General features: G+C 38.4%; 2 protein-coding genes across 5 annotated transcripts in view; one reads left to right on the top strand and one right to left on the bottom strand.

Annotated features, from left to right (window-relative positions):
• PIWIL1 (piwi like RNA-mediated gene silencing 1) overlaps positions 1 to 24,472 on the top strand; it is a 56,077-nt gene extending 31,605 nt beyond the window's left edge. The window contains exons 13-21 of the mRNA XM_054006702.1: positions 29 to 101; positions 535 to 735; positions 1,313 to 1,416; positions 3,375 to 3,445; positions 4,630 to 4,783; positions 5,719 to 5,844; positions 14,250 to 14,397; positions 16,592 to 16,750; positions 24,450 to 24,472. Coding sequence (XP_053862677.1) covers positions 29 to 101; positions 535 to 735; positions 1,313 to 1,416; positions 3,375 to 3,445; positions 4,630 to 4,783; positions 5,719 to 5,844; positions 14,250 to 14,397; positions 16,592 to 16,708 — 994 coding nt within the window. The 3' untranslated portion in view covers positions 16,709 to 16,750; positions 24,450 to 24,472. The remainder of the gene's footprint in view (positions 1 to 28; positions 102 to 534; positions 736 to 1,312; positions 1,417 to 3,374; positions 3,446 to 4,629; positions 4,784 to 5,718; positions 5,845 to 14,249; positions 14,398 to 16,591; positions 16,751 to 24,449) is intronic.
• RIMBP2 (RIMS binding protein 2) overlaps positions 20,443 to 25,833 on the bottom strand; it is a 374,947-nt gene continuing 369,556 nt past the window's right edge. For 2 of the 4 annotated variants that reach the window (XM_054006698.1, XM_054006699.1), the window contains 2 exons: positions 24,429 to 24,563; positions 20,443 to 21,991 (listed from right to left, as the gene is read on the bottom strand). In XM_054006698.1, the coding sequence (XP_053862673.1) occupies positions 21,803 to 21,991; positions 24,429 to 24,563 (324 nt within the window). In that variant the 3' untranslated portion in view covers positions 20,443 to 21,802. Of the gene's footprint in view, positions 23,854 to 24,428; positions 24,564 to 25,833 lie in introns of all 4 variants that reach the window. The other 2 variants (XM_054006700.1, XM_054006701.1) reach the window with 2 other exon arrangements.

Raw genomic sequence — 25,833 nt, 5'->3', positions numbered from 1 at the left:
CTTATTTTCTTGTTATTCCCCTTTTTAGGATTGAAGTAGATGATAGAACAGAAGCTTATTTGAGGGTCTTGCAACAAAAGGTTACCTCTGACACACAGATAGTATGTATGCTAATTCCATAATTTCAAAGCATGTTAATCTCTACCTTTGGCTATGTATTGCATTAATATCCTAATAATGAAATTAGCTCTGTGGGTTTACACTTATGGAGTTATGTGACTAACCCTCCCAAGTGTCAGATGATACTTATGAGGCCAGGCGTGTGTAGAAACTTCTGTATTTAGATAGCGTCAGTGTTTAAATATAGAATTGTTGAGCACCCACCGCCCCTGGAAATCAGACCATTAGTTTTAGGCACCAGAACTTAAGCACCCAAACTGTCTAAATACTTCACAGAAAACACTTGGGATTTTTCTGTTGTGCTGGAAAGGGAGCGATAGCTGTGTACTATACAACGGATCTTTCAGACAAATAATAAATTTGATTCTGCTGTAGTTTGTTTTTTTTTAAAAACTTTTCATTTTAATTTTTAAGGTAGTTTGCATTCTATCCAGTAATCGTAAAGATAAGTATGATGCTATCAAGAAATACTTATGTACCGATTGCCCGACTCCAAGTCAGTGTGTGATAGCTCGCACTCTAAGCAAGCCACAAAGTGTAATGGCTATAGCAACGAAAATTGCTTTACAAATGAACTGCAAGATGGGTGGAGAGCTCTGGAGTGTTGAAATCCCAGTAAGTAGCTGGCTTTGTTTCATTAACCTTGTGTCAGTTGAGTCTTTTTTTCCTCTGAACTCTGATCACATTTAAAGAAAATACTAGAAGACTTTCTTAACTTGTTTGGTACAACTTTTAAACATTTAAATAAGTGTTCAGAAAGGGAACAGATGGCTGATTTACTTCTTCTAAATTTCAGTTGTTTACCTGCAGTGTATCCTACCCAAAATAACTTGCTTCCAAAAAGAAAATGCCAACATGGGTAAACTTAACTCATAGGATACATGAGGAAATAAGCAGCTGATAGAACTTTTAATTGAGGATGCAATTGGAGGCATTGGATAGTTCAGTTGTAAAATGTAGGCTTCTGGCTGTCAGCTCAGATACTTTCAGTAGGCACTCCATAAAAACATAGTCATTTAAAAAAAATAAACAAACATTTTGGAAGTAAACAGTATCCTGAACAGTGAAAAAGCTGTGATTTATTTTTGAAGTTGGTGCTTTGTGTATAATACTTTAGTGCAGATATGATAAATGTTTGCTTTTGGCATGTTGTTGCACTTTTTGTAATATACTGTGCACTATTTTCTTAAAGTTGAAACAAGTTATGATTGTTGGAATTGACTGTTATCATGACACTACAGCTGGGCGGCGATCAATTGCAGGATTTGTTGCTAGTCTGAATCAGGGAATGACACGGTAAGATACTTTTTAGCATTCAGTATAAACTGAAAGAACTTGACAGATCTGTAATCTTGAAGAAGAAGCCTAATGTGTTGAGCAGCCATTTTAAAAGTAACCTTGTCTATGCTGGGTTAACTTCATACTATGTTTTCATGAACACTGTGTAGGCAAAAGCTCCTGACTAGCTTACTATTAAGGAGCTGTACATTATTTTCCAGACTTTTCAGGAATAAGGGAATAAGTTGACTGACCAAGAGAGAGAATTCCCTAATTCTCCAGTTCACTGCTATGTAAATATTACTTTTAAAAAAGCATGTAACACTGCCTTGAGTTCAGGGACATGTATGTTGTTTGCCTCACCTGTTCTCTGCCTACTGCATTTTATTCTAAATGTAAATAACTCTGTCAGAGAGTTCTCACAGTTGATGGGGTCCCCTTTATTTGTGTCTGTAGTAGTTTACACCGCTCTCAAGTTAGATATACTACTGCCCAGCTCTGAATGCAGAGTGGAGAGCAGCGGCTGCTGCCCAGGTGACCAGCTCTGAAGGCATCACTGCACCATCAGCAGCATAGAAGGGAGATAATGTGAAAAGTGATATTTGTCAATATCACTTTTCATAGCAGACTTAACGTCCCATGGCCACCCTTACTTCTGTGCTGCTGCTGGCACCATGGGGATGACAGCCAGAGTCCTGCCGGCTTCCCAGTGAGAGATTGGGGGTGGCGGGGGGGAGAGCCTGGGTAGTGGGGCTCTTGCACAGCCCTTCTGCACGAGCCCCAGCCCCTTGGGGCTGACAGCAAGAGCTCTTATAATAATAATTAATTAATTTAAAAAAAAAAACAGCTTATGCCTCTCTTGGCACATTTCTATGCCTCCCTTGGGAGGGCCGCCCCATAATTTGAGAACCGCTGCTCTGTGGTAGAATGTATTATCTGATTTATTCGGTTGCATGATGGATAAGTTGACAAGTCTGTTTGCATACAATACAATGAAGATCAAAGAGGACAGCTTTTGAATACAGGAAATGGAAAGACAGCCCACTACCATTAGAGAATCTCTTCAAATTACCACTGTTGGTGGGGGAACAGAAGGTTTAAAGCTTGTGCTTCGGTGCTGTGAACTCCTGAAGCACTTAAAAGCAGTGTATGTTGGGCGTGCATGTATGTCCTCTTGTGAATCCAGATGTTCAGTGCAAGGCTGTAAAAAGGACTGGCAGCCAATGCCATTTTATCTTAATGTCTGCTTTTTATCCATTAGACTCTCATCAAGGCCAGCATTCCACAAGGAATACATAATTCTCTTCATATAATCTGGTCTGTAGCTCACCAAAGAAGTCCCCTTTTTTTTTTTTTTTTTTTTTTTTAAATTGTGATGCATCAGAGTATCCTATATGATCCAATCAATTGCTGGTCTTTTTCCTGAAAGTCAGGAAGGTGAAGCAAGATAGTGCACTCATTGTCATATCTCTGGCCTAAGTTAAACAGACTGATAGACTAAAGAATACTCTATTTTTCTCCAGGAGGTGGTAGCTTCTAGTTGGTCTCCCAGCAGTGGAGACTATTCTTAACATAGAAAGGAAGGCTTATCTGTAACAAGCAGTCTCAAATTACTTTACATCTGCAGATCTATAATTTAAAATTCTCTTTCCTGCTTCTCAGGGAGTCGTTAGCTATTTTGAATATCTAAAATAACTGAGGGAGACTGGGCTGTGGTCCCTTTATGTAGCCTCACATTCGATTTGAATCTGTAAGAGGAACTGTAAGTTGGGCCCAAGGCACATGTCTGCTCCAAGTGTCTTCGTGGAGACAATGTACATGTATGGTACTCAAATTCAAGTTAGTGTGATTATTCACATTTTTGCCTGTTGACTCTATAGGACATACTTGCCAAAATTAATTGTTCGTTACAATCTAAATCAATTTAGAAACTTAATAGGTTACTTTGCTTTTCTTGATTTTTTTTCTCTGAACAGGTGGTTCTCTCGCTGTGTCTTCCAAGATCGTGGACAAGAACTTGTGGATGGACTCAAGGTCTGCTTGCAAGGTAACGTTTTCTTCCTTCAACAGATAAGGCAGTTGTTCCTTCTCAGAACAGGCTTCTGTGTTACATTGAGTAAAACATCAAATTACTTTGAGTAAAAATAGATTGGAAGTTTATATATAATTATCACTGACAAAGATCAAATTGTTTATATAGCTTCTCCTAATTTGCATGGTCCTAACTGATATTTTAATTGTTATATGCAGTATTGTTGAAGCCAGGTTGGTCCCAGGGGGTGGGTGGGGGGGTGTGTGAGAGAGAGAGAGAAGATGGGTGAGGTAATATCTTTTATTGGACCAACTTCTGTTGCTATGAGAGAGACAAGTATTTGATCTTGTACAGATTTCTTCTTCAGAGAAGAAGTTGGTCCAATAAAAGACATTCCCTCACCTACATTGTCATTTTAATTGTCTATCAACTGCATGCATCCCTCTTTTAAATACTTTGATAAACCTGATTTTAAATGTATCAATGTTTAATTCTGCTTGAGGTAAACAGGTTTCTAATGCACAGGTTTTCCAGGCACATCACTGTTAAAGAAACTTGTTCTGCAGATTATTTTGGGGAGTCTGATATATGCAGAGTTTGGTTGAACAGTATTGTAAAATCTTCATTGTTCCCACAGTTCTTTTCAGATTGAATATTACAAACAGCAAAGTCTACCACAATGGACTAGAATGGACTAAGAAGCTTTTCTAACATTTTACTGTGATTGGAACTTTAAGTGATTTTTAAGCGCTTTTAGTAATATATTGGTCTACAGGCAAACAAGGTTTTTTGGTTGGGTGGATGGGCGATTAAAACCGATCCACTAGTCTGTACAGTTGCTGCCAACCTGGTCTGGAATCAACAGGGACTTAAGGTATATCTGCACTACAGTGGCACACCTGTGGCTTTGCAGCTATGTTGCTGCAATACTTGATACAGCAATAGAAGGGGTTTTTCTGTTGTAGTAAATCCACCACCTTGAGAGGCAATAGTTAGGATGATGGAAGAATTGTCCCATCAGCCTAGTAATGTGTACACTGGGGCTTAGATCAATTTACTAACGTTTCTCACGGGAGTGGATTTTTCAAGGCTGCACAATTTATTGCCATTCATTGAGTAATACAGATCCATTCTGAATTTTAACTTCTGAAAGACATTCCCATTATACTTGCATAACTTTTAATTTGCTTTTCTTAAAGCTGCTTTAAGATCCTGGTTCAGCTGCAATAATCATATGCCATCTCGCATTATCGTGTATCGTGATGGTGTAGGAGATGGTCAGCTAAAAACCTTGGTTAACTATGAAGTACCCCAGTTTTTGGATTGCTTGAAATCTGTTGGTAAAGATTACAAGTAAGTCTCTTATGATGCATGCAGTGATGCAATGAAAGGCTGTAGTGATATAAAACGTGCACTGTCATGCTTCAGAAAAGCAATAAGACTGCTAAAAGATTGCATACCTCTTCTTTACACTAGTGTGCACTTGCATCAGATCATCTAGTAAGTGACACAAACAGCTTCTTTCCTGCTCATTGAGTTTTTATTATATTGGGTATTCTTTTACAAAGAGCATGCCTAATGTTGATGTGATGTAACTGGATAATTCCATAAGGATATTGTTACTCCTTTTGACGCTTGTGATGTTACGTCCTTGATGTACATATAAATTATGATTTTTCCCTTTGAACTATCCGGTCACACCTCATCATGACCACATGAATTCTAGGTTAATCATCCTTTATTTGCATTCTCATGGTCCTCCATTGTCAGTAGTTTGGGAATAGCCTTACATTAGCTCCAAAATCTGTCAATGCTGGTACAACCGAGTATTGAAACTGTCACTGGAACAAAACGGTATGCTAAACAAAAATAGACCAGTTACAGCCAGTGGTAATGGAAACACTTAATTTTTTTTTCTCTATTTAGCATCTGGCAATATTTTTTCTGCGTATATTTTTAGTGTATGCTAATAGATGTGTGCCATGTTGAGTACACCTAAAATAAGGGAGAGGAAGAGAAGAAACCTTATATAGTAGAAGTATTGTTGTAGGGAAAACTTCTACTCTTATGGTCTCCCAGCAGTGGAGACTGTTCTTAATATCGAAAGGAAGGCTTATCTGTAACAAGCAGTCTCAAATTACTTTACCTACTTTATTTAGAAGTCTGGTTTCTACTGGATCAGTAAAGATGTAGTTCCCAAAATTTATTTTAAAGAACTTTAACGGGAAATTTCTCTAAATTGAAGTTTCAAAAAATTGCTCTTATGTTGCTCATATAATCTTTTCTAGCCCAAGACTTACAGTAATAGTGGTGAAGAAACGAGTGAATACTAGGTTCTTTGCACAGGCTGGTGGAAGACTTCAGAATCCACCCCCTGGCACAGTTATTGATGTAGAGGTTACCCGGCCAGAATGGTAAGTAATGCTTTTAGGAAGATAATAGCTCTTTGATGGCAGGAATCAGTTGGTTGGCTTGCATCCTGCTACCAGAAATGGAATCTGATGCTCACTCAAAAGAAACGAGTAGGCCAAATTGGATGTACTGTTAACATGACTGTAAAAATGGCATTGCTAGCTGGCAAATTTATGTAAATAATCTTTCATATTTTCTCAGTCTGCAAGTTCTTGCTGCCCACCACTGAAAATCCAACCTGAAATATGAAAGTCAGTGTACTTCCTGTCTCTTGCCTTTTCTCCCAGTAATAACTAAATTCTGAATGTAGAATATTTGTGTTGGTGTATGAGCCATAAAATAATCCTGCTCACACTCTCCCAGTATCTCAATTAATTCTTCACTGCTAACAGTAATGAATTTTAAGTAAAACACTGAATACATACAGTGAGCAAATCTGAGTAATAACTAGAGATATAACATTTCTGAAAACTTAGAAGGCAAGGAAAAAAGAGGTTTTTTTCCTGTGCGTATGGGGGGGACTAATCAAAATATTTGCGATAGTTACTTATTAAAACTAAACTTTCATTTTTTAAGAATGAGAAATATATTATGTACCGTTTAGCTAGCAGATAGAAAGTACTGCTGTGTATATTTATAAAAGCATAAATTTTCACATGCTGCAGAAATTGGGGTATTCTGAAGCAGACCAGAAGCTAAGAGGAGTCAGAAGTTGTGTTGTACAAAGGCCTTGCCACTATGTTGTGTGACAGATTCCCAGATTACACTCTTGGACAAAATACCTCAATAGATTCTGTTTTCTATAACATTTGAAAGTACTTTTCCATCGTCTAGTTTGAAGTGTGGTGTTTGTTAATAATCCAGTCAAATATTGTAACAATGCTAGCATCACTAACATTACTACCTTTGAATCTTGGCTCGAAGAGGTTTGCAGCAACATTCTTTCCATCTACCAATTAAGTCCTTCACTTGTACTTCTTCCTGACTTGTGAGTGGAGAGACACTTAAAATCAACTGTTTTTGAGCAACTGTCTTGGCTGTAAGTTGAGGAATGTCTGACAAAAGTGCTTTGTCTGATTCAGATACCGTGATTGCAGAAACGATTGGCTGTAGAGTCTTCAGAGTTCTGCAGATGAACCTAGAAATTATCCTCAAGTACAGTGTAGTGTACATTTTAACTATTTTAAGATCTTCAGTTATCACTGTTCCTTGAAGAGCTCTTCTTTGTTTTAATAAACTTTCAGATGACATCTCTAGTTCCCCATCTTGTTTTGCTAGAAATTTTACCATTTTATTCTTACCATGCTTTCCTTGCTTCGTCAAATATGCTACAATATGCATAGTTTTCACATACTTTAGAACTTCCTTTTGCTGTTTCGTGGATCTTTTTGAGTGTTCCACTTCATGAAATCATTAAAAAGCGGATTTAGGCCACGAGAAACACCTCCTACTGCAGTAATATATGGATATTTGTTATGATGTCCCATGCTGCTTTCATATTGTTGGCATTGTCAGTCAGAGCAAGTACTTTCCCACTTACAATTTTCTCTAGTGCCGCACATATTTCACTACTAATATACTCTGCAGCATGTCTGTTTTCATGCTCTTCCCTCTCTTTCCTCCCCCACCCCCACCCAAAACAAAATAAAACAACAACCTGGTTGAGGTGTTATCACAAAGTTTGATTCCTTCCCCCCGTTCATTTGTCTGCCAGGCGAAGTGCTCCATTGATATTTTGTTCTTGTACAGTTTGTATTACACAGTCATATTCTAACTGTAGAAGAGGCTTGCTCAAAGAACATCTGCTGGTTAACAGGTATGATTGTTTTAGTAGTTTAAATGCTGCCTGCCGATAACTGTTTTCCATTACTGATAATGGTGTACAAAAAGCATATATTGCTCTTGCCAGAGCTTGGTCAAATTTTTATTTATTATCAGGTTTCATCTTGTCTATAAATGAAGTCATTATTGGGAGTCTCTTGGATATAGCTGGTTGAGATGAGATGTTTTCCTGATAATTGATTGAAGAGTTGAACTTGTACAACACTTCCAGATGATGTTGCAGAAGCAGGAGGACTTCTGGATTGAGAACATTTTGTTGCAAGTACAACCACTTTGTGTCACTTCCCTCACGCTCTTCTTCTTGATGTTCATTTCCACTCATGATGAATTTTTTAATGTCTGCAGGACATTTCATACATGCAAAGCTGTTTTTGGTCATCCTGGTAATATTTGGAAATGCATAGCTCCATTGGCAGTGTTTACAAAATACTGATTCTTTTTTGTTTGAATAACTTGGGGCTGGTCCACACTAAGCCCCCAGTTCGAACTAAGATACGCAACTTCAGCTACGTGAATTGCCTAATACTAAAGGATTTGAAATAAAGTATTTCAAATGAAATACTTTACAGGGGGGCTTTGAAAGTTTCCTTTTTTTCTGGACCCTCACATCTTTAGTAATAACTAGCAATTGTAGAGCACTTTTCATTCATAGACTTCCAAGAGCATGTGTATAGAAGAGGAATCTGAAATATAAGAGAAATGAATTCTCTAGAGTCACATGGGAAGTCAGTTGCAGAGCTGGAAATATGCAGCTAGTTTCCTGACTCCAGTGTCTTGGGATGATGGTATGAGAAATAACAATTTTTACACTTGTCTACACTAAAACGTTAGGTCAACTCAGCTACGTCAGTCAGTGGATTAGGCCTAATCTCTGGTGTAGATAGTTCTATGTCAACAGAAAAATTCTTCCGTCAACCTAGCTACCACCTCTCGAGAAGGTGAATTGTGCTACTCTGACAGGAGAGTCCCTCCCATCAGGATAGATCGTGTCTACACTGACGCTCTTACTGCATTTCAAGTGTAGACAAACCCATAGTAATTTCTGAACATAACTGTACTTAAAAGATTGTTACAAAATCTAATTTTAAATCTTTAACTGATTGCATGTAAAGTTGCAGGAAAATGTACAGATTTTGTTGGAGTGTGTAGGGAGTAGTGGTCTACTGCCAACAAAATAATTGGATGTGAGGATAGAGGTTGTGATGGAATGCTGTGTTGGAGGGAATGGAAGAAGAGAAAAGGGGGTAATTTAACGATTCTAACAAAGGTGAGGACTTGGTGTGTGGTGGTGGTGTGGTTTTTTTTTTTTTTTTTTTAAATTGCCAGTGTGTTTGGTGGCATCTTATACCCATATTACACAGAAAACTATGTTAAAAGAACATAACTAAGGTTGCAAAGTCAAGCACTCAAATTAAGAAATGACAGAATTAAGGTTTCCTGTGTAACCTTAATTCAGCCCCCTTGTGCATGTGTGTTATGGTACAATCCTTAATTATATATATTTTTTTCCACAAGACTCCTGCTCCTTTTAGTGTACACTTAATGAACAGCTGTTTAATATTTTGTTTTCCTCTTACTGTTCAGTGGGTGGTCCCATGCCTTATGAAGACCGAATTATTCATTCCCTCATTGGTTTTTTTTGTGCGAAATGCTTACAAATGTTAGTTTATTTTCGCACATCTCCAATGAGATATGTGGGTATCCATCATCATCATCCCCTTTTTACAGACTGGGAACTGGGGCACAGCAAGATTAAGGTCAAAAGTATCCACTGACTGTGGGTGCCCAATTTGAGACACCTAGGATATTTTTTTTCCTGAGTACTTAGCATTATATAGCACTTTTTACGTTCCAAGTACAGCTCCCCCTGACATTAATGGCACTTGTCTAAGGGTCGCAAGTTGGGCACTGAGGAAATGAGGCACACAATTAGTAATCAGCTTTAAAAAGTTTGGTTTAAGCAACTTGCCTAGCTGGTAAGGGAGTATCAGAAGCTTATATTGCTCTTGCGAGAGCTTGGTCAATTTTTTTGTTGATATTCAGTTGATATTCTTCATCTTGTCTATAAATGAAGTCATTGTTTTATTTGGTAGGAAAGCATACTCCTCAGCAACCCTGCAGTTAAGGATTGCAAACTGCCAGCCCTAATGGCAAAGTACGATCACACCAATTATGGGAAACTTAATGCCTTTATTGGCCACTTGCCAGACGAACAAAGAGCAATTTCAAGCCATCATCAGTGAGAGCCAGTTGATAGCGAGGACAGGGCTACAGACTGCCCAGCAAATGCAGTGGCCCACTCAGTGTTGATGGCAGTGGTGATGAGATGGTCATCATGGTTATACCTTTCGGGCCTGCTGAAGGAAGTGAAGACAAAAGTTGAGGACCTCCCATTGCAGGGCCCCAAGGTTTTCACTCTATACCTTTTTAAAGGACTTGAGCCACATTGCGCTCACTAGGAATCTACACTCCGTCACAGAAAAGAAAATACACAGCCATTCTACAGACCCCACCTGCCCCAGTTCCCTCCACCCCAGTGATACTACGAACCACAACGTAAGAGACCAGAGACCAAGAAAGGAAGACCATCCGCCCCCAACCTTCAACATTACAGCCCTCAAACTTAAAACACTAATTTTGATGCCTTGGTCAAGACCCCGACTGACCGTTCCCTCCAACAACTGCTGCAGCATACAAATCTTACACAGCCCTTTGGATGCCGCCTTGTTCTTTTCCAACAGAATTAGGAAAACAACTTCAGAGAGATGGGTCTTGGAGATAATTTCCAAGGCTTACTCTATTCTCTTCAGGGATCTTTCTCACAAGAGATTGTGATGTCAGGAATTAGATCACCTATTAAGCCTAGGGGCTATAGAACCGGTTTCTGATAAAATCAACGGAACAGGTTTCTATTCCAATTATTTCCTGATCCCCCAAGAATCATTCTGGATCTCAGAGCACTAAACAGATACATAAAGGCCCAAAAATTCAGGCTGATTACGCTAGCAGCAATTATTCCATCTTTAGCCCAGGGAGATTTGTTCTTGACTTACAAGTGCCTATTTCCACATATCCATTCCACCATCCCACAGGAGAATCCTCAGATTTTCCTTCGGTCAGGACCATTGCCAATACAGAGTGCTTTCATTTAGCCTATCATCCACACCCAGAGTATTTTCCAAAGTTCTATCTGCAGTAGCAGCTCATCTGTGCAAATTGGGAATCATGTTTTACCTGTACCTGGACGATAGCCTTATATCAAGGCTTTTTTTCCTTCGACACTCTCAGAGCCACTCAAAAGACTATGGAGATGTTTGAGCAGCTAGGCCTGCAACTGAATACCCAGAAATCAACCTTGACTCTGGTATAATGCTTGCACTTTATAGGGGCTTACCTCAATGGGGTGAAGGCCAGAGCCTTCCTCCTGCTACACAGATTTGACACCCTGACTGCCTTAATAGAGACAGTTCAGGTCAGCTGCCAAACATCAGTCAAAAGTTGCCTTCAGCTGCTCGGGCATATGGTGGCATGCATGTTTGTGATATCTCACACAAGACTACACATAAGATGCCTGCAAGCATGGCTCAGCTCTGTATTCACACCAAAAAGATGGTTTAAACAAGTTACTGCCAGTGCCCCCCATTGTCAAAATTTCCCTCAAATGGTGGAAAGATCCAAGGAATGCTTGTGCAGGGATTCCATTAATGTAGCTGCGCTCTCCCCCTTCCCCCCCCAAATTGATACTGACAGCATTTCTAGTGGGCTGAGGAACTCACCTGGCCAATCATAAGATTCAGGGCAAATGGTCTCCAATAGATTCAACACTACATATTAATCTCCTAGAACTGAGGGCAATCAGGAATGCTTGTGTACATTTCCTATCATTAATCAGAGACACATACAGAAATCATGACAGACAACATGGTGTGCATGTTTTACATAAATGGCCAAGGGGGATGTGAGATCACAATCCCTATGGGCAGAAGCAATACAATTATGGAGTTGGTGCATTCACCAAAACATTCACATAGCAGCAACGTACCTACTGGGGCTCAGGAATATAACAGTGGACACTCTTGTCTCACAGGATCATGAATGGAAAGTGGCCCCAAGCGTGCTCCACAACATCTTCTGTTGTTGGGGGGGACCCCAGCCATAGATCTGTTTTGCTACTGACGGTGACAAGAAATGCATCTGGTACTGCTCCAGAGCCAGACTGGGAAGACAATCATTGGGGGGATGCTTTCCTCTTTCAATGGAGCAAAGAGCTACTTTATGCCTTCCTTCTGTTTCCACTCATAGCAAATGTCCCTCTCAAAATAATGAGAGAGAGCGAGCGAGCAAAAGTCGTACTTAGAGCTCTCACGTGGCTGAGATAACTGTGGTACATGTACCTGACACAGCATGGTGCTCACCAATTACTCTTCAGTCCCTTCCTCATCTCCTCTCTCAGGATACCTGGCAGATCCATCATCCTGACTTACAGGTTCTCCGACTCAAGGCTTGTCTCCTTGATGGTTCCAACACACAGAGAATTCCTACTCTGAGGAGGTGAAAGAAGTATTGTATACTAGAAAACCAACGACGCGTCACACTTGCATTGAAAGGTGGAAAAGACTCCACATCTGGTGTACTTAGAAACAAATAACCTCGACATCTTCCCTCCCATTAATACTAAATTACATCAGACACCTCAAAAAGATGGGACTATTTTTCAGCTTGTTAAAGGTGCACTTTGTGGCCATAAGTCTTCCACCAGCAGATAGACGGATATTCAGTATTTGCACACCCGTCAACGAAGAGGTTCCTCAAAGGTATGAGTAACCTTCACCAACAAATCAGATATTCTTCACCAACATGGGACCTTAATTTAGTCCTCAGGAGCCTAACCTTTTGAATCCATGGCCACATGCTCCCTTGTGCATGTGTTTATGAAGACCGCTTTCCTAGTAGCCATCACCTCAGTGTGAAGAATAGGAGAAATAGTGGCTCTACTGGCACATCCTCCCTTCACTATTTTCTTTAAGGATAAAGTCACACTGAGACCACACCCAAGGTTCCTCCCCGAAGTAACCTCATCTTTCCATATGAACCAGTGTATTCATCTTCCAACCTTTGTCCCAAAGTCTGTGTTTATTGTGATGAGGCAATACTGCAGACGGTGGATGTCAGGAGAGTCTTGGCATTCTACTTGGACAGGACAAAGGAATTTAGGAAATCCCTAAAGCTGTTCTTCTCAATTGAGCTGTTCTTCTCAATTGCAGACAGAGCCAATGACTGCAATATCATCTCAAAGTCTCTTAAACTGGGTTTTGAACTGCATTAACCAGTGCTATCGTGCCTATAATCTGCAACCTCCATCTGGTGCACACTCCATACGTGCTTGCTGACAGCAGAGAAATGGTGAGGCTCAGGAATCTTGGATTCATTCCAGGCACTGGAGAAGAGGTCTAGCAGTCTTACTCCTTGTGCTCGGCCCTGTCCCTCACAAGTTTGACTCCTGGTCTGTTCCTGTCAGACCCGTCTCTCTCCTCACCCTCTGCTTCTTGTCCCAGTCTCCTTGCATGGCCAGTCTTAGTCTCCCCCCTAGATTCCCAATCTCCCTTCCTGGTCTCCAAGCCCATCTCCATACCCAGCCACTCCTGGATCCCACTCCAGCCCCTTGCCTGAGCGGTCTCCCTTACCCCAACCTGTACTCCTCATGTTTTTCCTCCAGTTCCCCCCTCCCCGTGCTCCCTAGGCTCCTTGTCTCATTCTACTCCCTTCACCAGTCCATCTGTTATCTGTCTGTGTTTGAACTGAGTAACTTCCTCCTCAATGTTGCCAGGGTCCAGCGTGGTGGAATTGAGACCAGAGGCAAGACTATCTCCCTGATCTAAGTTCTGGTGTCTGGACTCAGACCTTGTATAGGCAGCAGCCACTAAGAGTAGCACTTGTTGGGAAAGTCCTGCTTAGCTCTAGGCTTGAATGTGTCCAAATCTCTTCTGAGGTTTTAGCTGTTAAACTCTGTCTCTATTCAGCAAGTGCAAACTGCAATTTTTCAGACTCAGGTTATCCAATTTTGAGTGGAGTCTCACGTGGATGGCAAAAAGCATATCCTGATACAAAGGCCAGCGCCTACCAGATTTCAAGTCCCAGCTCCAGAACCTGGAGTTGCTATAGCATTTGAAAGAAAAGATCTCAAGAATTTAATATGGTCAAAACAACATATTTTCCCCTAACCTCATTATTGGAAGCAGCTGAACCATTTTGGCTGAAATTTGTAAAACTTCACCTTGAATGGTTGAAGTTTGACAAAGTTATAAGTAACTGGAAAAGAGGGTCTTTTACCTGAGGGTATCAGGCAACCTTAATAGACTGTTACCTGCAGAGCCTATAATGTTGTATATAAAACTTGCTTGTTTTTCTCACTTTCCTGTTGTGCTTACCATGCTGTAGTTCTACAAAGGCAAATAGTCTTTTTTAAAAATGTCTGGTAAATTGATTTAAAGGCAAACTTTATATTTTGTGTGAAGGGCTTGGATTTGAGTACAACTTCTAGTTTGTATTTTTTCTTCAATTACAGGTATGATTTTTTTATTGTGAGTCAGGCTGTGAGAAGTGGTAGTGTTTCACCAACCCACTACAATGTAATCTATGACAACAGTGCATTGAAACCAGATCATATGCAACGTTTAACTTACAAGCTCTGCCACATGTACTATAACTGGCCAGTAAGTATCTGCTTCTGCAATGCATAAGTGCAAAACAAAAAAATTGATGCTTTTTTCCTGTTCAGGGGTAATATTCTGAGTATATCATGTAAATAGCTCTTATTGTGGGGTTAAGGCTGCGAATCTTTGGGAGAGGGGAAACTATGAATAAAAAACTGCATACTGAATATGTATAGGAGTTTTTGCTTCCAGTTCAATGACCTGGGTATTATTTAGCCTTAAGCGTAAAGAGCTCATGCACTCATAAAGATTTAAAGTGACTTAAGCTGCCTTGCTCAGCTGCTGCCTCCTAGCCTAAACATTCTAGTCCTTACAGACTGTACATGAGCCCATAGTCTCTCATTGGAAAAATGTTTAACTCTGTGCTCCAGAGAATTTAAATATTACTGGATTATTCTTACTAATCTGTAGAATGTCAGACTTTTTTGGGGTGCAGGAGGGGTGCTGGGAAGGGACAGTAGTGCAATCTCGTCTCCTCGGATTGCCTTAGGACCTCTTTCCCCATATTTGGCTGGCTGGTTGGTCTTGGTGGGATAAGGACTCTGGCTCACTTCTGAGAATTTATTAGAGCTGTAGGCATAGTATTCATAAATACTACACTAGATCTTCCATGACCTGTTCAGCTACCAGTGCAGGACTTACAAAATCAGACCTTTGCCTCCAGCAGTGTGCACCTGTTTCCTTTTTCTTCGTGTGAGCTTTGAAATACAGTGGAAAACTAAGTGAAAGAAAAACCTAATTCATTTACAGTTAAAACCAAGCTTGGGAACTGCAGAAATTAAGGGTCATGTGATAGTGCAAACTCAGCCATGGTAGAGTAGTTTTCTTTTGTTAACTTGCACTTTACATGTATCAGTTTATAATCTGAAAAGTGACTCAGGGTTCTGCTCTCTGGTTTCGGAGACCTGATGGGGTTTTGCTTCCCATCTTTAAACTCTCAAGCTTTTTTCAAATCCTTCATTTTAGACATATTGCCCCTAAGTGGGACCTACATTCTCTGTTCCGTAGTCTGAACTCCTAATGAAAAATGTCACTACATCTTTTTGCAGTGAAAATAGCATTTAGTTCCCATACCCCCAGCTTTTTGTTAGCTAGGTAAATCTCCAAAACAGCTCCTGAGTCCGACCCTGCACCATGCCAATATGTCCATTTCCAATACACTAAGGGTTTTTGGCTACTATACTTTTTTCTGTTGGCTGAAGCTGTGCATAGGGTGACCAGATGTTCCGATTTTATAGGGACAGTCCCGATTTTGGGGTCTTTTTCTTAAATTGGCTCCTATTACCCTCTACCTCCTCTCCCGATTTTTCACACTTGCTGTCTGGTCACCCTAGCTGTGCACTACACTAACTTGATAACAGATGGGCAAGACTCCTCTCTGCCAGTGAAGTTCCACTTTACACCATGGTATTTCCACAATCTGGGCTGAGAAGGCTGAGGCCTTCACAGTAGAAATCTGTAAGGCAACTTCCATGAACCTTGCATCACTATTCAGTTATCTGCTACGGTTGATATGGGTAGCACAGAAAAACTTAGCTCTTAAAGCTGCTTATTCAATAAAATTGCCATCTCTTATGGGTCTGCTCACTGCCTTCGTTCTCTGGAAACTTGTACAGGATGGGCGATGGAACAGCAAGGGGAAATTACATTCTGGTAATTCAGCTTGTTGAAGTTTGTCCTCCTCTTGCATCCTTCCCTTTGTCTTGTATTATGAGAAGGAGTTGGTTTTAAAGCAAACAAGGGCTGGCCGATGCGGTCTTAAGCAGGGTGGGAGGAGGGACTCAACCAACTGAATCTACTGATGAGTAATTTTTTTTTTTTTTCCCCAACTGTAACGGCACTTTTCAGTGCATTATGTAATTTAAAATATACAGAATGTACAAGAGAATCTACCAATGTGTATGTATGCAATTTCTGACTTTGACTTGAACTGTACAACCTCAGTATTGAATTAATGTGACTTGCATTTATGAAATGCTTGGCAGGCAATCTGAAACAGGCACTTCGGTGTGGATCTTTTTACATATGCAAAATGTATATAACTATTTGTGTACACTATTTTATTTGCATTATACAATATATTTGACAATAAGGGAAAAACAAATGTCAAATACAAACTTTGAATTTCAAATTTTTGTAAGTATTTAGCTTTTACTGAATGTGTTATTTGTTAAATGGCTTTCTTCTTCTGCAGGGTGTTATCAGAGTGCCTGCACCTTGCCAGTATGCCCATAAACTGGCTTTTCTTGTGGGTCAGAGCATTCACAGAGAACCGAATCTGTCACTCTCAGACCGTTTATACTACCTTTGAGCTACAGAAGTGGATAAAGTGAAGTTTGTGGAACTTTCTGTGGTACTGGTTTTTCTTTTTCTTACTGAAGTTGTAGTTTTCTACAAAACTTTGATGCAAAAATAGTAAATGTGCATGGGGAAAATGCATAACTTCGCACAAAGATCATGTCGTTTTTTTCTACAATGAAAATAACAATTATAGCATAAAAAGGCAATTCTGAGTAAGTTCAGTTACCTTTTAAACTGACAAAGCAAAGTTAATATTTTCCTACAGCCTACTTGCTAATTTAAAAGCATTTTCTGTGTGAGTGTGAGTGTGTGTGTGTGTGTGTTTTTGTTTTAAAGGGGAACTACAGACATCACAGTTGCTCTTGTGGGGAATCTGTGCTTATGTGTACTTCATGATTGAATACACTAAACATAAGTTGCACTAAGCTAAAGCAGACTTCTTTGGTTCCTGTATTAATAGTTGACTACTTAAAGCTATATTGAAAAAGGGAAAGCTGTTGACCCTTGAATTTTGCATGCCAGCTGTCTCCTAAAAAAGTATAGGCATTGTGCCCAGTGTTCTTAGTTATCAAGGCTCATTTTTGTGGTGATTCTTCCAGATACTGTAAGCATGATGAAATGTCACTGTACTTGTCATTCTGATTTTCCTCTTGCATACACCAGTAAAGTTAAAATATTAAAACTGCCCTATGCAAGTTTCTTGCCAATCTTTGCAGCTGGAAAACACAGGCTTAACCAGTTACATCAAATCTTCAAACAGAGGTGCTCCAATGGACAGTGAAAATAAAGTAATGTTATTGGTTAGTCATACAATAGAAGTTAGAAACAAAAAACACATATTTGAAATGGACTGGATGACCTGCAGGAGCACGACTGGTTCCCACTTGTTGGCCCAGTCTACTTTGAAGTCTCATTGATGAAGTCCCTTGGGGAACTGGTGGAACGGATAAAGTCAGTGTTTTCCATCTGCATAGAGACAAAATATCCATGAAGATGTAGATAGGGCCTTCAAATGTTCCGTAATATTTAGCCCAATTATCCATTTCTTAATTTCTTCTCACTACTTCCAGTTACTCCTTTATGTGATCCGAAATAACTTCAAACTATTGCGGAAATAACTTCTGCAGCAGTTTCACTTTTTCATGCTCATTGACTAGCACTCTGGGTTGCTGTGCTAATACAATATGGACATATGAAAACTAGAAGACATTTCAAGTATTTCCATAACTAGCTTAAATTTTAAGCTAAAAGTTGTATAAATTCTGACATGTGAAGTAAAGCACTGTAGCTTAGAACCACAAGAATCGTCTTTTTATTATTCTTTCAGGTTCTTCCTGTGTACTAAAATAAAGCATCACCAAGCAAAATCATAGTAGCTTACTTACGTTGATGTCTTTTTGGATTAGTTAAACTCTTTATTAGAAAGGTACATTTGTTTAAATATAAGATCATTGTAGTAATTAGAACCAACTTAAATTGTGAACGTTTTTCCTTTTTCTTGATAATACATTTCAATAAAGTTTTGTTTAAAATCTTGCATTTGTTTGCTCATATTACTTTTATATATAAATATAGTTTAAACCATACAAGAAGCCAACCTTTTAGATGCCCTCCTGTGTGAAGGCCCCTTAGCATCTTCTAACATATGCGCAGACAGATGCTGTACTAATCCCCTTGTTTAAAGCACAGATTTGTTGCTTAAAATCTGGTGGTTTTGGAAAATGGCCTAAATTAAAATGACACCTTACCCATAATCTACTGTATTCAGTCATATCTGCTTGTTTTAGTAATAAAACAGGTTTTTACTGCAAGCGTTTCAGTGCCTATATAGATAAGTAAAGTGGTGTATTCTAGACCTCATTTGTGTATTAATCCAAGTTGAATTTGCAGGTCCGGGATGGGAGTGAGGAAGGGTGTTTGAAGAAATATTTAGACTGAGCAAATGCAGTTTGGTATATTGAGTATACATGATCTGGAAATCATTTTTAACATATTATTTGAATACCCACAATGCCAATTTTTAGAGTTGCTTTTGGAATAGAATTCTGCTTGAGATCAGAATTTCATTGTATATATTACAACCAGTACTGGTGTAATGCAAAATTGCACTTTATTTGTATGCACCATTTGGAATTAGAATGCTGTATTATCAAACTTCATTCTTCCAGTAACTGTTAAGGTTGAATAGATATAATAATTTAAGAGTAAAGCCATTATAGACATTTTGTAATACTTGAGTTTTGAGATAAGTTACAAAATCCCCGTAATGGCTTTTACTTGTAACTCTAAGTTTAATGTATTTTTGGTCTGAAAACATCCTGGGTGCTTTATTAAAAATGTAATGCATGGACACTAACATTATCTTTGATGCAACTTAATCCCAACAAACAAGTTTACATCCAGCAAGCAGAAGTGGTCAGGGAAATGGAGTAAAGAGCACTTCTTTTGTGGGTGACACATAGCTAATAATGGGTATTCAAGAATGATGATGACCTGTTCAGGAGTTGTGGTGAAATACAAAAAAGGGTGATGTTCCTAGTTATACCCATTAAATATTTTTGGGGGGAGGTAGGCATTTGTCTTTCCATAAACCTACAGATATCTATAGGTAATTCTCCCGTACATTTTGCAATGGAAGTTGTTCTGATGATTGCGTTACAAATTGTAGATGGTCTCGGGTTGCGTGTCAGTAGAATTACCCATCCTTTGAGCCAAATCAAAGGATTACAGATTAACATTTAAAGATTAACATTTTAGTTTAGAGCTTGGTCTGTGTATCTGAACTTGGACAGAGATTCACTCTTCCTAACTTGGTCTGTTGGCTTGTTAATGGTAAACAAATTAAAGCATCACAGTTTGAACTGCAAACTGAGAAATTTTAGAACCCAAGGGACCACTTAAGTATCCATGTTACTTTAAATGTAGAGTAGCAATATGCATATTGAACTGAATGCTTCCACTGTTTAAGAATGCACTATGAAAATAGTACCAAAAAAGCAGAACTGTACATAATATTAAACCGTGTACAGGCACTGTCTACCCAGTTGTTCTGAACTTCAGGGAACTGGCTCTGGCGTGAAAACATAGGAATTTGCTTCCCCAACAAACTCTACTGAGTAAGGTGCAGCTTTTTTTTACTGAGGTGGAAAGGCTGATATGAAATGGAGGGTCAGGGAGGAGTGTTCATCATTGAACAGTGTTAAGTGATAGGAATTATATATAAACACAAATGTCCTGTACTGGGATTTTTAAAGAGTCTAATCTTCAAGGGCAGTTAATACATGTTACAGCTATATTGTCACTGCAAGAAATCTGTCAACTAACTGATTTTCTTTTTAATCAGTTCAGTTTTGGACAGGAAGTTAGGGATAACTTAAATAGCTTGGTTTTATCACGTTTTTTAGTACAGGGCAAAAAGCTGCTACATGGAGTTTCCCTGTGCTTCATCTCATCTCTGAATTATCTCGTGGTGGTCACTATAGGTTCCTTTATGGAGCTTGACTCTTGAATGCTTAGGACCTTTTCTTCCAGATACCTAGAAGCAGCTAGTTAAAGAAGTTCTTTACCTGAAAATTATTCTCTGCATCTGCATTGCTGTACACTTGTCTGAATACCTTAACCATGTTGGGATACATACAGCCTGCCATCAGCTCGTGTAACCTTTGATGTCATGCTTTTTTTTTTTTTTAAGTAGGGGGAGGCTAGCACAGTGATTATTTGACATAACAAACATACAGAACAAACAGCATTCTACAAAATATCAAATTTATTTATATAAAATATTTTACACATGAATAACTGTACACATGCACACGCCCACACAATACTTTACCACAAATTTAGGCCAGTAGTTTTCTTTAATTTCATAACTCTAGCACACAGTAGTATCTTACAGTAATTTACATTATAATTCTTTGAAGACACAATGGGGAAAGCTTTGATCGTTCATTTATAAACCTTTCATAAATTACAAAAGAAAGGCAGTCTGAAAAGTATGTATAAACAGTAAAAACAATTTACAAATGGACAAGAATTACAAAATAGTAACTGCCAATGTCTGCCAGCAAGATTGTTTTAATCAAGAAGCCAATATTAGAATTAGTGTTTTGAAAGATTTGTACTATAATGGTAGAGCCTTTTAACTAGCTACAGCTTGTGTGTATAACATACACCTCTTTCATTGCTGCACCTAGTACATGCATTTTATCTTGATTCTGACATCTATAACATGAAAAATAATTTTTAACTTAAAACTGCACTTCCACAAGAGAGAACACTTGGGGAGCAAAGATTATTGTTTTCTGGCTGTTTACTGAAACTTTCACACTAGCGCCAGGAGCTATAAAACAAGATTTTGAATTATTAACAGTGTGTGCATTCTCTGGATAGTTTAGGCGCTACCTCACGTTAGTATACTGAATGTTTGCTAAAGGAACTCATACAAATGTTTAAAAATGCATCCTGCACAACATTTTCAGCCTCCCAAAAATTACATCAGACATTAAATGGAGTCAGTAACACATTACTTGATCTTAATCTACCATGTCTGTGAGGTTGAAGAGACATTTGAATACACAGTACATACAAAGTATACGCTGTATATTTAGACAGTACGAATCATTGTGTATTAATAAGGCAAAACATCAAGGCTGAGTAAACTAGGAGTTTCAAGACCATTTTTGTTTAATATAAATGTTAGGCTAGTTTGGGGTGAGCATTTTTGAAGAGGGCTCAAATAAGATTTTACTGCTTCCCCTAAAGTTAAAGGAGAATAAAGGCAGAGATTTATCCAATAGAGTTAGAAGTGTGGAGGTGCCTTGAAACAAAAAGATGATATCCTTCTAGTCTTAATTCCCCAAAATCATTTTTAAAGAAAAACAGATATTGACAACATTGCTCTTTAGTAGCAACAAATCCACTCCTTTTTTTCTTGCTGTTTTGATCAAACAAGTCACATGATTCTCTGATGTTTAGAAAGGGTTAAAACTGCAAAGTTCTGTAAAGGTGTACTTTATAGTCATGAAAGCCCTAGTTTGAAGTTTTTTGTTTTTAAAAAAAAAAACCATAGCTTGGAAGCTTTACAAGTTGTCCAGAAGTAAATGAATCATTTCACTGCACCCAGCTTTTTCAGCAGTTTCTTGCCTTTGGAAAGCAGCCCCTTTTTCTTTTTCGAGGACATTTCCCTGCCTCTCCCGGGACTACCAGAACCCATAGATGACGTAGGTGACCCAGAATGGAGATGGACTGTGGGAGATGGTGCTCTCCTTGATGTACCTGTATTCTCAGGAGGAACCTATTAGGTATATTATTATAGTTTACTGAATGTTTGAAAGCACTCAAGAAAGTTGGTAACATAATTTTTGTCCCATTACCCACTTCAAAAAAAAAAAAAAAAAGGCTGGCTCAATTCTTCTTTCAATAGTTTTAAGTATGCCATAGGGAAATAGAGACAATACATAAATACAGCTTCCCACAACTAACATTGTGAGCAAAGGTATAGAGCGAAAAATACACACTTCAGTGGGTCCTCAAGCTGGTTACATTTTTTTTGAACAGAGCTGGAGCCTCTTATTTTGCCATCGTTTTGGCAAAAATCACAAATTTTGTGCTTCAGCACTCTTAAGAGTGCACGAATGAAGAGGGTCATTTATAGCTAGGGAATTATTTATAAAATTAAACAGCAAAGTGGATTATATACTATAGAGCCAGCTCTATACTCCAAACAGTTTCCAGAAGGAATTACTGTATGTGCAAAGATTATCACTTAAAAATTTGATGTCCTTTGAACGCATTTTCTTAAAACAGGTTAGCATACTGTATATACGTATTTAAGAAGATGGCACACTGGTTGAAAGAAAGAAAGGAAAAAAAAAAAAAAAGCTAAAATGAACCTTAATTGCAATCAAAGAAAGCTTAAAGACCCTGATTGCTTGGTGTGTGCTGCGGCTATATGATTGCCAGGTGAAGATAAACCCTTGTTGTGCAATACTTAGAACATGACAGCATTCCTAAATATTTTAAACAAAGCTATTTTAATCATCAAAAAGCACTTGAATGAACACTATAACTATTTATATTCCTCCTAATGCAACTACTGTGCCCTGCTGACAAAATGTGGTGCTGTATGTTGTAAGATGATACTGTGTAGTATAAACCATGCCTCAGGATCCCTATTATCTTTAATTCCAATTAAGACAACATTAATACATTTAGCAGTTTGCTGTCTTATCGTGCAACAGTTTATTAAGCAAAGGGACTTCAAGCCTACTTTGATTTTAAATCAAGGTCTAATTCTAATGAAAAACAACTTGGTAAAGCACCCCCAACGTACACCTGAAGATACCATATATTTAGTCTAATGCATTCATTGGGTGAGCTGCATGTTTCATATTGACACATTTTTATTGCATTGGTAAACCAAACCACTGCTAAAGTGTTTCATAAGCATTTGCACTGATATGGACAGTCCTAGTAAATTGTGGCATGTGTGTGTGTGTGGGTGTGTGTGTGCATGATTTCAGAATTACTGAATGGCTAGAGTCATAGCAAACTGGGGTACAACTGATTGTGGGAAACAGATTTTAAGGCAGACGGTTTAAGCAGATATTTGTGATTGCGTTTCAGAACTATATACCTCTGTAAACTTCTGTACTTATCTGCTTACAACTCACTTGCTTATTATTTAAGGGTGGGTGTTGTGCTTTTTTTCCTGTATTTAGGAACTTAATGAGTTTGTGTATCTCAGGTTGGCTAATGATTCAATATGCAGCTTTTATCGGTAGCACAATTAGACATTGAACACTTCTTTTGATGTAAACAGAAACATTTAGCTCATGGAGAAATATGTTCCAAATGCTGACCTTCATAAAGTTAACCCTAATTAGATGGGGGGAAAAACCCTTAATAGCCATGTCAAAGGATTTCTTTGTCTCATGCAAACACTGACTTACAAGTACATACAGTAAATGTCTGTATCCTGTTACTTTGGGGCCATTGATTTTGGAGACATATTTCTTTTTTTCACAGTTAAGTTTCAAGACTGTTGCATTAGATATTGTCAGGTGGCTTTAACTGATATCTTTATTGGTATCTTCAGTTGCTCACTTACGTGAAGGCTACATTGCCTTATTAAGGTGTGAAATGAACACTCTTCTTCTGTTTCCAAGCAGATGAGCAAAAAAATAAAAATATATATAAAATATATAATATATAAAAATATTGCAGTGATGAAACAAAACAAAAATGAAATACTCTGTACATGAATAATCTTTCATAAAGTGGAAGGTTTGGGCAGTTAACTTGTTAGTAGGACTAAAATCTTAAAAGGGTTAAAATTATTGTTAATCAGCTATTTTTACATTTTATATTTCAGGGAGTAGTTGTCCCACTCCTTCCCCATCCCCAGCTACTTTTCCTGTTTTAATCTAGGTAATGTGTATGTGTATAGTTTAAGTTTGAGGAAGTAAGAACTTTCACTAGAAAAGGCTGATGAAGTTACAATTTTATTTCATTCACCAGAATCTCTTAACTTAAAATTTAGGTTCATAATTATAAATGCTCATGATACACTAGTGTGAAAGATCAGTGCAATCTTTCCATATTTAAGAAGACTCTTAAAAATACCTAAAATGGGTAAGTGGATTTTAAAATGTCATAAATAATATCCAAACTAAATGAGATGGTATAATATGGAAAAAAAAATTAAATTATTTTTTAGTGTAGTTGCTTACCCTTTTTGCTTTTGTACGCAGTGGTGTGTCTTGAACATATCGTGATGGTGCATCAGAAAGATAGACTTCTACATCATCAGGCACTTCTTCAAGAAAGTTTGAAGGAACCAGCCCCTTCTGTCCATTAAGCTCACCCTGCAATATGACAACAGTTGGTCTTGCAGTTATTTACAAATATGAATGACTGTAAACATGCAACACTCCTATGAGAGAGAGAACTACTCATCTGTATTTCATGGATGGAGAAACTAAAGGAGCAAAGAGCAAGTGACTTGCCCAAAATCACACAGAAAATCTGACAGAGCTGGGCACAGAATCTAGATTTCTTGGCTCTGATCCTGTGATTGAGTTGCAAATTATCTTGCAAAAAAGAGGTTAAAAAAAAGATAGGCACAAAATGTTCTGTAATTTCAGGTGAAGGTTGTGTCCAGTATATTAAAGGAATGTGTTTAGAGTACCTATCGTTAAGCTATGCATCCACTTATTTGACAATATTAAAGTTACTGTGGCTTTTAATCTTGGTGCAGAGAAGGCTATGCTATGTATTGAGTAGCTAAGATCTTTTAATGTCTCCTTTTGCATTTATTTTCTTTGACTTTGCAAAGGGATGTGTAAAACTACTCATTGGATAATCAGAATTTACCTAAACCTGTTACACTAGGATCTGAATGTCCCTTATAAGGATAAAGTAGGGGCCAGATCAGATGATAAACATTCACATAAAAAAGAATCTGATACATCAGAAAAGGGCAGACAAATAAACAGTGACAAGTTTTTAAAGTGTTTTTAGACTTCTAGCATTTGTGTACATAATAAGATGGGTGAACAAGAGTGCCTTGTGATAAAGGAGGATATTGATATAATAGGCATCACAGAAACCTGGTGGACTGAGAGCAATCAATGGGACACAATCATTCCGGGGTACAAAATATATCGGAAGGACAGAACAGGTCGTGCGGGGGGGAGTGGCACTATATGTGAAAGAAAATGTACAATCAAATGAAGTAAAAATCTTAAGCAAATCCGCATGTTCCATAGAATCTCCATGGATAGAAATTTCATGCTTTAATAAGGATATAGCATTAGGGATCTATTATCGACCACCTGACCAGGACGGTGATAGTGATGATGAAATGCTAAGGGAAATTAGAGAGGCTATCAAAATTAAGAACTCAATAATAGTGGGGGATTTCAATTATCCCCATATTGATTGGGAACATTTCACTTCAGGACGAAATGCAGAGATAAAATTTCTCGATACTTTAAATGACTGCTTCATGGAGCAGCTGGTACTGGAACCCACAAGGGGAGAGGCAACTCTAGATTTAGTCCTGAGTGCAAGAGGTAACTATAGCAGGACCGCTTGGAAATAGTGACCATAATACAATAGCATTCAATATCCCTG

Source organism: Malaclemys terrapin, chromosome 16, assembly GCF_027887155.1.
Source record: "Malaclemys terrapin pileata isolate rMalTer1 chromosome 16, rMalTer1.hap1, whole genome shotgun sequence".
Classification (NCBI taxonomy): domain Eukaryota; kingdom Metazoa; phylum Chordata; order Testudines; family Emydidae; genus Malaclemys; species Malaclemys terrapin.
Note: the sequence above shows the minus strand (reverse complement) of the source record. Positions and strands in the feature narration are given on the sequence as shown.